This window comes from Taeniopygia guttata, chromosome 6, assembly GCF_048771995.1.
Source record: "Taeniopygia guttata chromosome 6, bTaeGut7.mat, whole genome shotgun sequence".
NCBI classification, from domain to species: Eukaryota; Metazoa; Chordata; class Aves; order Passeriformes; family Estrildidae; genus Taeniopygia; species Taeniopygia guttata.
The window spans coordinates 10,784,586-10,798,564 of record NC_133031.1 but is presented as its reverse complement, the minus strand read 5'-3'; the positions used below and the strand labels follow the sequence as shown (position 1 = coordinate 10,798,564).

At 40.2% G+C, this 13,979-nt stretch overlaps 1 protein-coding gene across 4 annotated transcripts in view; it reads right to left on the bottom strand.

Annotated features, from left to right (window-relative positions):
- Positions 1 to 728: 728 nt before the first annotated feature.
- GPRIN2 (G protein regulated inducer of neurite outgrowth 2) overlaps positions 729 to 13,979 on the bottom strand; it is a 34,626-nt gene continuing 21,375 nt past the window's right edge. For 3 of the 4 annotated variants that reach the window (XM_032749090.3, XM_072931450.1, XM_030275855.4), the window contains one exon: positions 729 to 4,974. In XM_032749090.3, coding sequence (XP_032604981.3) covers positions 3,177 to 4,958 — 1,782 coding nt within the window. In that variant the 5' untranslated portion in view covers positions 4,959 to 4,974 and the 3' untranslated portion in view covers positions 729 to 3,176. Of the gene's footprint in view, positions 4,975 to 5,775; positions 13,026 to 13,979 lie in introns of those variants that run through there. The other variant, XM_030275854.4, reaches the window with a different exon arrangement.

The window sequence follows — 13,979 nt, the reverse complement described above, 5'->3', positions numbered from 1 at the left end:
TCTAGGGAGAACATAACATATCCAAAATACTGCATTACCTGGGGCTGTTCCTGCATGTTAACGTAAAGAAGATGTGCTAGTGTGCCAGTGCATCCCTCCCTGAGAATTCCTGGGGAAGGCATCCCCACTCTGCTCAGCTGGAACTGGTACCTGAGCAATCAGGCATGGTGCAATGCAAACTAGTTTTCAAATGGGCTTGAGAAAATAATACACACTATTTCACCCTAGCTTGACAAGCATCTGTGTTCAGCACTGCCCCACTCAGTTATCAATCTAGTGTGAGTTTTCCTGCTATTTTATTTATATTTAAGTGTAGAATGTAATGGATGTGGATTTTCCTAAATTAGAAAACATCAGAGTTCTCACACTTAAAAGAGTAACACTTCAACAGAGAATACTTAATATACAAAATGGCTGCATTTGATTTTTTTAGAAACTGAACCCAAATGCAAAATGAATCCAAATAGCCCTTTTTTTAAAACTTCGATTGTACAAGTAAAACAACTTGTTTTATCCCTGTAGCTAATATTCAGATGAATGTTTGTTGTTGGGTTTTTTTTCTCAGATTTCCATTATATTTTGTACTTAAAACCTTTCCAAAAGTGTAGGAAGTTCTCAAACATAAACACTATTTCCTGTAAATAACGGAAACCCTGATTAATAGCATGAAGATTCAGAGTGCCTGTAATGAGTGAGCATCTGTTTTTTCTGAACTTGCAAATCATTGGTAACCTTTGCCTTTACTTGTAATTTATTTTTCTCGTTCAGGAATGATAATCATTTTCAGGACTATAGTCATACCAATGCATAAACCATAAGTAATTGACACCAGAACTGTATCAAATACAAGAATTGTTCCAGGTGTTATAGCACAACAGACAAAGAGGTCAAGGGATTTTGCTATATTATTCCAGTCCCTTCTACAAAATCTCTCTTTCTGACCAGTTTGATACTGATCTTATTTATATCATCTTCCTGCAGCTGGGGGCTTTATTTTGGAGAGGTGCTAGGAATGGCAGGGGTGGGAAGGAGAATACAGTTTTTCCATATGTCAGATAAAGTATGGATATAAAGTATTGGAAGGTACTCTTGCTATTTTAAAGCTTTAGTTTGACTCTTCAAATCTTTAATTCTCCGGTACATGTGAGGACAACCTAACAGTCAGCACAAGGTTTTAGACCATTGTAGTACCTAAAATTCTCAAAGTGTAATGTTTGAAGAAAGGGAAAAAAATTAATGTTCAATATTCTGGACCATAAAATAAGCCTGTATAGAAACTGCTTAACTAAACTCTAAATAACAGCAGAGTAATTTTATTTAGTTACTCATTACTTCCTTACTCCAATTAAAGCTTCAATAAAAGGAATTTTAACATTCAGAATCATTAGCAGAACTTAGATGTTCACAGCTATAGAGGCATCCCACGTAAGGCATTATATTCCAGTGGCTTCACACTTGGTTTGTATATGAGCTCAGACCTCTCTAAGGCCAAAGTCCCAGGGTCTGAATGAACCCTCCTGAATGCAAAGTGAATTTCACAGTAGCCAGCTTATTAAATCCCACTTTGTCCAGGAGTGAAAAGTTGATCTTGAACTACTCTACATCATTAAATTAATGCATCACAGGTCATTCCAACTAGGAGGTCCTACATTTAAGGATTTTATAGATGAAAGTTTAAAGCTCTCCTAATCACCAGGGGTTCCTCTTGGTATGCAAATGTCAGGTGAACATTATGGTGTCAGTCTGCTAACTTTCTGGAAAAAAAACCAAACCAAACCAATAAAGCACAACCACACACATTTAAAGAGAAGTCCATAATTGCACAGCAGTAAGTTCTCAGACACTGCAAATTATCTTTTGAGACAGAAATGAATGTTTCTCTTCCCTCTCACAAAAAAAAAAAAAAAAAAAAAAAAAAAAAAAAAATTGCACCTCTCATTTCCCCAAGAATCTCAGCCATTCACCAAAGGCACATATGACACTAGAAATAGAATTCTCAGCTTCCTTGACAAAACTTTTACTTCAAACAGGCCCTGCACGTTGGCTGCATTACACTGTAACAGGTTTCTCACTGAAAACTTGTTTGTGAAGTTGTTTCTAGAAGAAAATAAATCTTTAAGCTGCCCAAATGACCAAGGCACTCAGAATAATCTTAGGACTGTCCTTTGGGGAAGACACAAGGTCTCACTTTCAGCAGACGCCTGACGTCAGACCAGAGAGGGAACACAAGACAGGCAAAGGTTATGTGCAAACTGTCCCCTGTGGCTTATGCAATAGCCAAATAACCACTGCTCAGGATAGATGCACATAAAAAGAACTCACTGGAAATTACTTTTAATATAAACAAACCGAAACTGCTTGTGAGTTGTAGGGTATGGTGTTGCCATAGACTAATCTGAACAGCTTCCATCTCAGGTCTCTAAAACAAGCATTCAGTAAGCAATTCACATTACATCAGTCATCTTTGGTAACACTGTACATTTGTGTCAATCACTTGGTAAACATAAGTTCTTGATATTCAGAGTGTAATTCATCATAACTACAAACTAATTGGAAAGTTGATGGAGTGTCCTCCAACTGTACATGAGCTTGCTAAGGGAAGAGTTCAGACCAGCAACACTAAAATTACTTCACAGTTATGTAGAAAAAAGTTACAATTCTTTGTCATAGAACATTACACTAGTTTGTTATTTTTTCTACAGTTAAAGTGGGCTTATATTCAGGATTATTAAATTAACAGCAAAACAGCTTCCAAAACAATTTAAGGGTGTGATTGAAAGCTAAGAACTTTGATTAAAGCATAATTTTTAAACTTTGTTTTCTAACCCTAAATTATTAAAATACAGAAAAAAAGTTATCATTATTTTTAAAAAATGTATAATTAAAAAAGAAGTTCCATTCCTTACAATACAGTTTAAAACTAACATAGAAGGAATCAGTGCTACATTAAATACAGTCAAGAGCATTTGGATGGCATTATCTAAGTATATTCTTATGCTCTCTGTTATATGGTCCAGCCATGGACTTCTCCTTGCTTTAATGTATATTTGATGTTCACTGAAGTTTTCCCTCTCATCCTGATGTGGGCTGTCCACATATACTGTGTTAGCACTTAAGAGTCAGCATTTATGTACAATTTAAAAGCAGCACAGCAATCCTACAGCCTACAGCTGTGCTCACTCCACTGCAGTACTGGAGCGAGCACAACAGCTTGGATATCTCAGGGAATGCATCATTGTTCTGAAAGGCCTTTTTTTCCCAGTTTTTTCAGGGGGTGGCTCCTTATTGCTTTTCTCAGCAGGCTCTGTCTGGAACTGTTCTATTTGAAATTCGAGATGTTTTTGAATGGCTACCCCAAGGACTTCCGGATCCACAGATGCCCCATACACTTCCCATGTCATTCCTTCATCATCCCATCTCACTTCGCGAACTGGAGATTTGGGGGCCTCCGAGCCTTGCTCCAGGTTCACCTCTGGGAACACGTGTGAGTGACCTTCTGCTGCAGCTGCTGGGCTTGTTGCCACTGATTTGCATTCCATGGTTGGAAGAGTTTGTACCTCGGCATCTCTGCGCTCCAGAGCTGCTTTTAGGCCTTTGGTTATGTCATTCATAGAGGTCATAGTCCACATATCCTTAGTTGTCACTACCATGTCTGCACCTTGCTGGCTGCTCAGAGCAACATGGGCAGCCTTGGCTTCTGGAGGGGCTCTCTCCTGTGGAGCAGGTTGCAGCTGTTCTCCAGGAATGTTACAGCACTTCAGGATTTTCTTGGCGTCCAGGCCTGATTCACTTACTGAAGACACCAGCTTGGGATATGTCAAAATGTCTGAAGCAGAAAAGGAATGAAAGTAGCCAGGTGCTGCCTGCTCGTTTCCTGTCTCACTGACAGAGCACACCAACCGTGGCACGAGCTGGATGGATGGGATGGGCAAGGAGTGGCAATAGGCCGGGATGGTGGCATCTGCCTTCAGGGCGTCCTGCCTGAGACTGCAGGGCCCTGCTGAGTTGTTGTGAACTGTCATCGCCATGGGGGAGTACACAGAGTTTGGAATGTTACCATAAGTCAGACCCCCATGAATAATCCCAGGGGCTTGACTGAACGTTGTCCTGTTTGGGAAACTGTTTCCAGGCATGTGGGGTCCCAGAACAGCAGCGTGAAATGTGCCAGGATCTGTGTAAACAGTAGTGTTACGTGAAATACTGCCACTGTCAAAGGTGTTTGTGGGTACTTGTTGGTCTCTAGGTAGGACTGGAAGATGAGTCACAAGGTTTTGATAGTGAGATGTATTTTGATTTGTTTCTGATCCGTATCTCTGCATTTGGTCAGACATCCTAGCCACTGGCAGACTATGACTGCAGCCAGAAGGGCTTAGGCTGGAGTGAGTAGCACTGGTTTCTATGTGAGTGACATGAATCTGCTGTTTGCAGCTGCAGGTTAGGTCTGAGTGGCTTCTCTGAAGGGCAGTTCCTGATTCTTCCATTTTACACATGCCTTGCTGGTGAACAAAGCAAGCTGAAGAAACATTTTCAGTAGTGCTGCTCTTTACACACATCCTAGTGTCCCCTATTCCCCAGGACACTGAGGACTGTTCAGTGACAAGAACATGGTTTGTATACTTAGTTCTTCCCTCTGAATGGTCATTGGCTGACTGGTCATTTATGGTTTGCACCTCTGATCCAAGTCCCATCATCCCAGGCTGTGAGGAGGACCATCCAGGACTCTGCACACTCCTTGCATCACTCCTGTTTTCCAGGACATGGCAGATGGTGCTACTATAGCTTTTCTTCAGCTCCTGTTTGTTTTGCCTTTCCTCGAAACTCCTCGAGTGCCCAATACAGGTCAGGTTTGAGGAGCTCTTGGATAGGGGATGACTGTTGACATTCAAGAGACTGGGACAAGTAGAATTTAGTGAGTCCTGGTAGCAATGGGTGTGGAGCTGGTGGCTGTCAGATGACATGGCAAAAAAGAGAGATCTGCAAGAAATGGTGGAAAAGACACAATTTAAGTAGAAAATAAATGTCCTGGAAACTATAATCACTACTGACCTTCTGCTTGGGCTTCTTTCACAGTTCACAAGTACTTTCTAAAAAGTGCAGTACTCTAGTCTAAGTGTTTAGAAACAGTCAGTTTCCATTTTCCCTTTCCCCAGAGAGCTTTTCCCTAAATTAGGTGCAGGATTTTTTAAAATTCTGGTGGGATTTTTTCCAATTCATAAAACACAAGAGATAAAAATCATCCTTGGTTTCTACATTTTAACAATAACTATCTCAAGATTACCAAGTATCATCTCCCCAAACTCACTAGAGCCATTTTTGGGACATCCAGAGATGTCATGTACCTTAAGCAAAGACCGAAGTATTTTCAAACTAGATAATGATGGTGGTCATTAAGCCAATGATATTAACCATATCATCAAAACAAAACAATAAAAGAGTTTAGTTTTTAGTCTCTTGACATTATAATTTCAGAAGTTATCCAGTCACCGATGGAGCTTTTAAGCCTTGAAGCTGCAACAACTGAACAAGTTCTCTCTTTTCCCTATACCTTTCCTAGCAAGCTTCTTGATATTTCATGTTACAAGAGGATCACTGTTTTAGTCCACAGTTTTTCCCGAGCCCACACAAGTGCACAGCAGGTATGCACAAAGTTGTTTTGACCCCTTGTGACAGAGATGACATGAAACCCAAGGAAATGACCTCTACCCAGCCAGTGTAGGATCACTGCCAGTGCTCTCAGAACAAATAATGCTGGGCAGCACTCCAGCTTGTCCTCACCTCTGGCACCACAGGAGGTGGCTGCAAAGAGGGATCCAGTGAAAGGCTGGAGGTGAAACTCCCCTCTCTCTGTAAGGTGAATCTGCAACTCAGCACTGCCTCTGTTAAGGGTGTGTGCTCTGGGCTCTCAGGCTGCAAATCCACAAGTTCATGCTGGCTGTAGAAGGTGCACACTCATAACACCAGAGGCAGGGTAAAAATAAAACAAGAAAATTTTTAGCCTAAGTCTTGCAGTTCTTCTGTCCTTTTTTATAGTGGACTCTGTAGTTTCTATTTTTAGAAAACCCTTGTTTCTACCAATTGTTGCAGTACCCTATACATTATCAAAATTTATGTTAGCAGTTTCACATCTAAGGGGAGTTGTGATCGAAGATTTTGAATCTCACCAGATTTAGAGATCCATTTTTGCTGATTGAATCAAATCTTCCACTGACTGACTACAAATATTGCCTTGGTGTCACACATGTGTTGCAACATTTGTACAACTAAGTTATTTTAATGTGCTCAATATATATCTGTATCTACCCACACAAATACATATATGTCTTTTCTACAAGAACTCACTGTGTTGAACAAAAAGATCCAGAGTGTTTGTGTATTGCTTCCAGGCCAAGTACTACCAGATATTTTGTTGTGCAGATGTAGAGAGTGAAAGCCAGATTTTCTCATTTTAGACAACTTTCCCTCAGATATATTCTATGCACTCTGCCTCCTTAGCAGGTCTCTGACAGAAACCTGCACAATTTCTTGTGCATTATATCAATAAAATAAAAATAAATGTGTGGAACAGGAAAGGTACATACACATGGTAAACAAAAGCACTCTGCAAATGTAACAGGGAAGTTCACTCTTACCATCAAGGACACAGAGGCTGCAAGGGCTCACATTCAACACTCTCATACGTGATCCTTTTAAAGTGATATTTACAGGCTTCAAGAGTCACGTAGCAGTGTAACAGATAAGAACATGCCCTTTGCTCCCTCTGCCAACCAAGAGCTCTACAGCTGATCCAGGCAGCTATCAGTGCTTGTAATTAATTCCATTTCCATTGTTAATGTTGGCAGGCTAACAGGCTGCAATTTTCCCATCACCTGAAATCCACTTGTGTTGGCTGTTTTCCATCATGAAATTAAATTGAGCATGACAACATTAAAAAATAATAATATTTGTAATCACATTCTTACAAAAATTCTCATTGTGGGTTGTGTATCAGGGACTTGCGACCAGCAGCAATATCCTCTAGCATAGGGTTTGCTCCAATTTGAACTGTACGCAGAAAAAAGGTGAATTCCCATCCTTCATACACGTTACCTCTCCTGCAGTCACTTCTGCACATCAGTATAGTCTGCCACAGAGGGTTCAAAGGAGTCAAGAGGATTAAACACCAGAGCAATAGCTGCCTCCAAGGTGAAAACCTTACATTTAATCTCTTTAAAAGATAACACCTGCAAAGGCTCTCACACACACCTGCATGAAACAACACTCACTAATGGAAATCCTCAGACACAAATATTGAGGCTTGGGTGAAAGGAAGCTTCAAACATATCCTGTTACAAATTATACAAGGCTGTGGGAAGTTTGAAGTGCTCTCTTACAAAGTTTACAGCATTCAAACACGCTGTATATATGTGTACACAGAAACCAAGGCTCTATTTGCTTTCTTTGTGTAGCAATGGACATTACTACAGAAGCCTCTGCAACTGAAAGAAGGGATGCATTTGAAACTGATTTGTCACCTCACGCACAGCACATTCAGATGGATGAAACAGACCAAACACAGTGACATCACTGAAAGCAATACCCAGGGTGATGCTGGCAAGGAAAGCTCCAAAGAAAACTCTGATAAAATTTATTTTTGCCCCACTGCAGGTGAAACCATGACCAAACATGGGCCAATGTGACATATATTACACATGAACATATAGAATATTCTAACCAGCTACTCCCAACAGCATCTGAACACTGTTGCTCAGACAGATCAGTGTTCCACACTACCATAATTGTAACAATTCTCCCATGGCCTTGGGCCTGCCCAAACTCTGCATTTCACACATGCACTGCTGGCACTGATTGCTCAGGGTGCACAAAAATCCCCTGAGAAGAGGCCCAACACTGCCCACACACCTCCCGAGGTGCCAGACCTCCCACCAAGCCCCGGGTCCAGCCCATGGCTTCTGGGAAAGGCTGGGAAGCAGAAAGCTCTGGATGGTCCTTCTGACACCTCTGCTGGTGAGGGGCTGGGTCATGTATGGAGAACGAGGTGCCAAACTTTTTAAAAATCCAACTTCAAAATATGGAACCTCTTCAATGTCACAGCCATACAACACCTTTGCATTTTGTGAATCAGCTAATCAGGAATGGGTTGCCCACATGAAACATTGATAGAAACATACTGATTTTGTGGGTACACAGGCACCCAAACAAACTTCCTCTGTGCGTGCTGGGCAGAGCAGACTGCTTGGTTTAACTTTCATTTTTAAAATGCAAAAATATAATTTATAGGAAAGGAATTTTAGTCAAAAGTATATATTTTAAGTTCTGAGTCTGTCTGAAAGATTTTTATTTGAAAGGAAATTCACACATGAAATTCACACCTGAATACACAAATAAGAAAGTATGAATTTTTGAGGCAGTTACTCTACTATGAATATATAGAAAATTGTTAGACAAGCAGAGAAAGGATTAGGATAGAAATGGAATTAACATCCACTATTTTTGGCTTAGCTTCAGATAGCTTATGAGGGGATCTAGGCTGCTTTCACTAATTCCACTGAACTACTTTAAAGCAACAAATGTGTATTTTGCTATGACTTATGATTAAAGTTTTGACCTATTTAATGCACCAGTAAATTTAGTCTCAAAATATTAAATATAATGTATGATATCAATTGAAAGACATTCACTGTAAATTAACCATGATTCTAAAATCCTTCGGTATTTTTCAATTCCACACATGTACTTTAATTGAAATTTTGACAACACTCTCATCTTTTAGTTTGAAACTGTTCCCCTTTGTCCTATCTGCCCACATAAAAAGTCCTTTTCCCTGTTTTTTAAGAACTCTCATTTAGTACTTTGTTACTATAGCAAGTTAACAGACAGTGAGGCAGTGAGAATCATCTGACATGTTGAACAACACAAGTTAGCCACAGAATTTGGGAAGAGTCAGAGAAATGTTTCTATTTACTAGAAATATGCATGCAATGCCAGACACTTCTCTAAATTTTCCACACTTATTGTTTCTTTATATAACTCCAGTGGTCAACCCACAAGTCAAGACAATTTGTAATAATGACTGCGGCTGTTTCACCCATCTTCACTTGGCTGATCATACAATAAAATTTTTTTTTCATAATTTTATGCTTTCAAAATCAGCATCTGACTGCAAAATAAGTTATAAAATTAAAGCCAGTTACAGGGATGAGAACACTAACATGCAAATGTGGAATTTGGAAAAGCTAAGCAATCTGATCCATACCAACATTTTTGGATGCTGACCAGGACCCTCCGTGGCAGCACTAGCCCTTTCAGAGAAGACAACTTCTGAGAAGTGTTAGGGGGTTGCAAGGTCTTTGTCCTGAATTTTCTCCTTCATTTGCATCATTCTGGCCCTGCTGTGCAATAATCTGCTCCACAAAGCAAACACAGAATTTCTGCAACAACACCAAACTCAAAACCAAACACAATTATATTTTATACAAGAAGAATAGTGTCATTTTAAATAATTTAAGGAATATACTTGAATAGAAGGCTGTTAGATAGAGGTTCTTAACTTTATTTAATCTTATTACAAACACCATGGTTATAAATTTGAAAGTTAAGAGCAGTTTACAGCTAAAATTATGGAACTTTCATTAGATCCTAAGGGGCAGCAGTCACTTAGCCATAAACACTGCTGACCCCTGACTGGGGCACAAGACAGCACATACAGGAACCTGCATTTCTGCCCAAACAGCCAAGCTCCCTCAGGTACCAGCAGCAATTCAGTATATTCACACTGGGCTCTCTGCAGGCCTGGTATTTTATAAGCAATGTGGCTTCCTCACTGCAATCCATGACTAAACTTTTAAGATACATGCCTAATGTAGCAAAATAACATAAGGAGGACCATCTAATATGACATTCATTTTTTTAGAGCTGTACTAATTTTAAAGAAACTTATACCATCAAAATAAAAAAAAATAAGAGTGTGCTTATGTCTAAAAATTGTCCTTGCTTGCCCACATGGAAAACTACTTGCACAAGAGAAGAAAGATCTGTTTTGCTTTAGACAAAGATTGGCATGATAGCATTATGAGATCTGATGGCCTCTCCCTAACTACTACTACTACTGAAGGAAATAGTTCATTAACAGTAATCACTTACATTTACATTGGGGGGGAGTCAAACCACTCAAGAGGCATTGGCAAAACAGGATTATCCATGGTAAAAAGCTTAGAGATTCCAGTGTCTGGGATTAGGAGTTTTGTTGCTGCTGTTTTTAATTGTTATTTTATTTTGGTGAGGTATAAGTGAGAGGAATAAAAGTAGGGGAAAAGGTGTCACTTGTCTCTAAATTCTGTCAATACAAAAAATAATTTCTCTAAATTCTGTCAGATAGATTAATAAAGACTCAGGTTGAGACCCCAATCACTTAACATTTAATCATCATCTTTCTGTAGGCTTTCCATTTTGGAATAGCATTATAAACAAACCATGCCTTGTTCAGTTTAATCTTTGCTAATGCCCTTTTGTAAATGTTTTCTATCATCCTAAGAATTTCCAAGTATCAGCCAGATCTACAGGACAGACTAGCTTGGGCATCTAGAGATACCAACAGACAAATACAACAGACAAGTGCACACTTTGTATGCAAATGAATGGGGTTGTTTTCCAGTTCTGCACTGCAAGAAGCACTGGGAACAGTGGGGTCATGTCACTGGGACCATAATTCAGGAGAGGGAGAGGGAGTACACTTGGGAGGCTGGAAAACATGAGAGCAGGAGAGCTGTGACCCTCAGTGCTCAGCACTGCCAAAGCAGAGGCCTTGTGGCTGATGCCCTTACAAGGCCACTGGTCACAGCTTCATTAGTTTCTGCTAATCACCACTGTGGCTGCCAGTGATGGGCAAGAAACAGAAATCTTTTCCTGAAAAGATTTCTGTTTCTTGCCCATCCTGTGCTGAGCACATTGGGCAGGTGTCTGAAGTGACTGGTGACAAGACTCAGAGTGAAGAGTCCCCTTTACCCCGAGTGTTAATGAGCCTTGGCTCTCTCCTTCCTGAGGGCCACAGCAGAGACCTCTTCCCCCAAATACTGAGGGTGCCACAGGTGCCCTGGCCTCAGCAGGAGGTAACAAATGAGTTACAAGATCAGAACATGAATAGATTCCAACATTTGCCTATGCATTCACCTCAGTGTGGAATGACAAGGCCACTGGCCACAGTGCCCACAGTTATCCCAGCAGCTTAGAAGACCCATGCAGGAAGGTCAGCATTCACTTTTAGGGACCAGGGACAGCCTACAGACTGAGCAGAGCTGAACACTCTGAATTCTAAAAATGAAAAAGGCTAAAATGAAAGTGAGAGAGAAGCCTGATAGGGATAAACCAAAGGAGACAATTTCAGTGACACCTTCAGCTGAATTTCCAGGAAGGACAATTCACACGGCTGTAAATATATTATTGGGAAACCAGAGAGAGATGTACTCTGTCTCAAGGGATACATGTGTTGGGACATTGTCCTGACACCACCACATGATTTACTACTGCAACATATGGTATCTTCTTTGCCACCTCTTTTATTCAATCATCTCTCCCAGAAACAACTTCAAAAATCATATTTTTTTAGCAGAAATTTATGAGCAAAACATTTCCCCCACTATATCTCTACGTGGAGATCTGCCTCAGCATACAAACTGCCCTACAGCATACCCAGCAGAGCTAAAATATGAGATACTGTACAGTCATATTTGATGCTCACTTTTACTGTTTGACAGCTCAGTTCTTTAAAGCACATCTCTTCAGTGAGAAGAGTTAAAACTTTAATTACAAATTAAATATGATGACATGGTCATGTAATCAGCTGTTTTCACCAGCTGGAGCTTTAAAAAAAATCAAATATAATGACAGCAGGCAACATTGACCTAGAATCATACTTACAGTGAATAGTGCATGCCTAAATAAGTGATATATTAATATCATTGTCTTTCTGAATTAAGCAGAACAGAATTAAGCAAAATGAAACTGTTAATTCAGATGCCAGGATTATGCTGCTAAGAATTGATGGCTACTGATATCCACTGGTATTGCAGAAGTCCTGTGAGAAAAATATTTGATAGTTTCTTCAGAAATTAATCTTTAATGTAGAAATTATGCAGTGGCCTATCCACATTTGGATTTATTTCAGAGACAGACACTAGTGAGCTTTTCCTCTTCATAGCAGGGGATCAGATTCTATTCCTTCACATGTTCCAACCTGGAGGAGACAGAATTAGTCTAGTGTTGAACAACTCATGCTCTTCAGAGCTCCACTTTTGTACCCACTCTTCAGCCCTGAGCAGACCAGCTTCAAAGCAACCCCACTGAGCTGGAACTCTGCAAAAACACATGGTCATAGCTTTGCTCAGTAAGCCTCTGCCTGTCAGAGGCCCAAGCCTGCCAACTGTGTGTATCACAGCTTCCTGAGCAGCAGCATGAACTTAAAAATCATACAGAAACCCAGAAGCTCACTTACAGCCTCCTTCCAATCTCAGAGTACAGCTGGATTTCAGTGCAACCTGCACTGGAGGCCAGCAGTTTGCACATCCAACAAACTCCACCCAAACTGGCAAAGTGATTAGAATATCTACTTGCAAATTCATGTGTTTTAGTAAAAAATATTCTAATAATAATTTTTGTTGTTTGCTTGAAAGCTAAACAATGACAATTAGAGGGAAGGTACAAACTCAGTTATCCCCCCTGCCCTACGGAGATCCCAGCTTTAATGGCACTGCACTTCTGAGTGTGAGGGCAGTGGGACATCCCTCCCTGCCAGGTGGACACACCTGTGACAGCTGAAGCTGTGTCCCAGCCTGTGTCACAGGGTGCCAGCCCGTGTGTGTGCTCTGTGCCAGTGGCTGCAAGGAGGCAGAAAAGTGCAGAGCTGTGCCTAACGTGCCCAGCCTCCCCAGAAAACTCACTCCCTTGCCTCAGTGTTGTGCCAACAGAGATAAAAGCTTTACAACCAGCTGAAGTGGCAGACAAAGGAAGCTCAAATCTGCCTTAAAAATACTGAATAGCCGCAAGTACAGCAGCTTTTCAAGTTCAAATCTCACCCTTAATTGAAGGATGGCAATTCCTACAGCAGCATCAAACAGTAATAGCAATCTGAAGGTCTCCAAACATCTCCATTAGGATAAAGATAATAGATTTAGACAATTAAATTGAAGGATGCCTCACCAAAACAATTAAAGATAGCTCATTATTCTTCAACATGTGATAGTTGAATCTCTTTCTTACCTAGAAAAACTTGACAACTTACCCAGAAAAACGTAGAAATTTATCTTTCTTTATTGTTCTCTTGTTTCCCCCTGTGACTGAACACTCTACAAGGGCCACAAAATCCTCTTCAATTCTTTAAATAACAGCATTTATGAACTGTATGGAAAACCTTGGAGAAAATAATTCAAAAACACAATCCATCTGCCTCTAGAAACTTCTCTCAGTGGTGGCAGAGCAAAGACTGATTTTGACATTGTGGAATGACAGAAAACTGACTTCCAGAGCTTAAAAAACAATTGCTCAGTAATTAGAAAGAGGAAACTATTGCTTTCTAATTCTGTCTGTGCTCACTGACACAGTGTATGACCTTGAGCAATTAATTCCCTTTGTGACTCAGTTTTACTCATCTGTGACTCACAGATTAAATGCAGAAGCCCCTGATGTAGGTATTTAAAGGCTTAATTCATGATTGCAGAGCACTCTCAAATCCTAGAATAAAAGATATTAAATATAAGATGCTGAAGATAATGTATTCTGGCCCTTCTTTCGTAATATTTGGATTGGAAGAAATAAATAGAGCATCTCTACAGGAAGTTCTTGTTGCACTTGCAGAAAACTCACCTTACCAGTAAAGTTCAGACACTATCTGTGCTCCAGAAGCATATGTTTAAAGTACCCCCTGCAATTTTCCAGCATTGTATAAGTAATCTCAAGGATTTCAAATACTCAAACTCAGCAGATTTTCT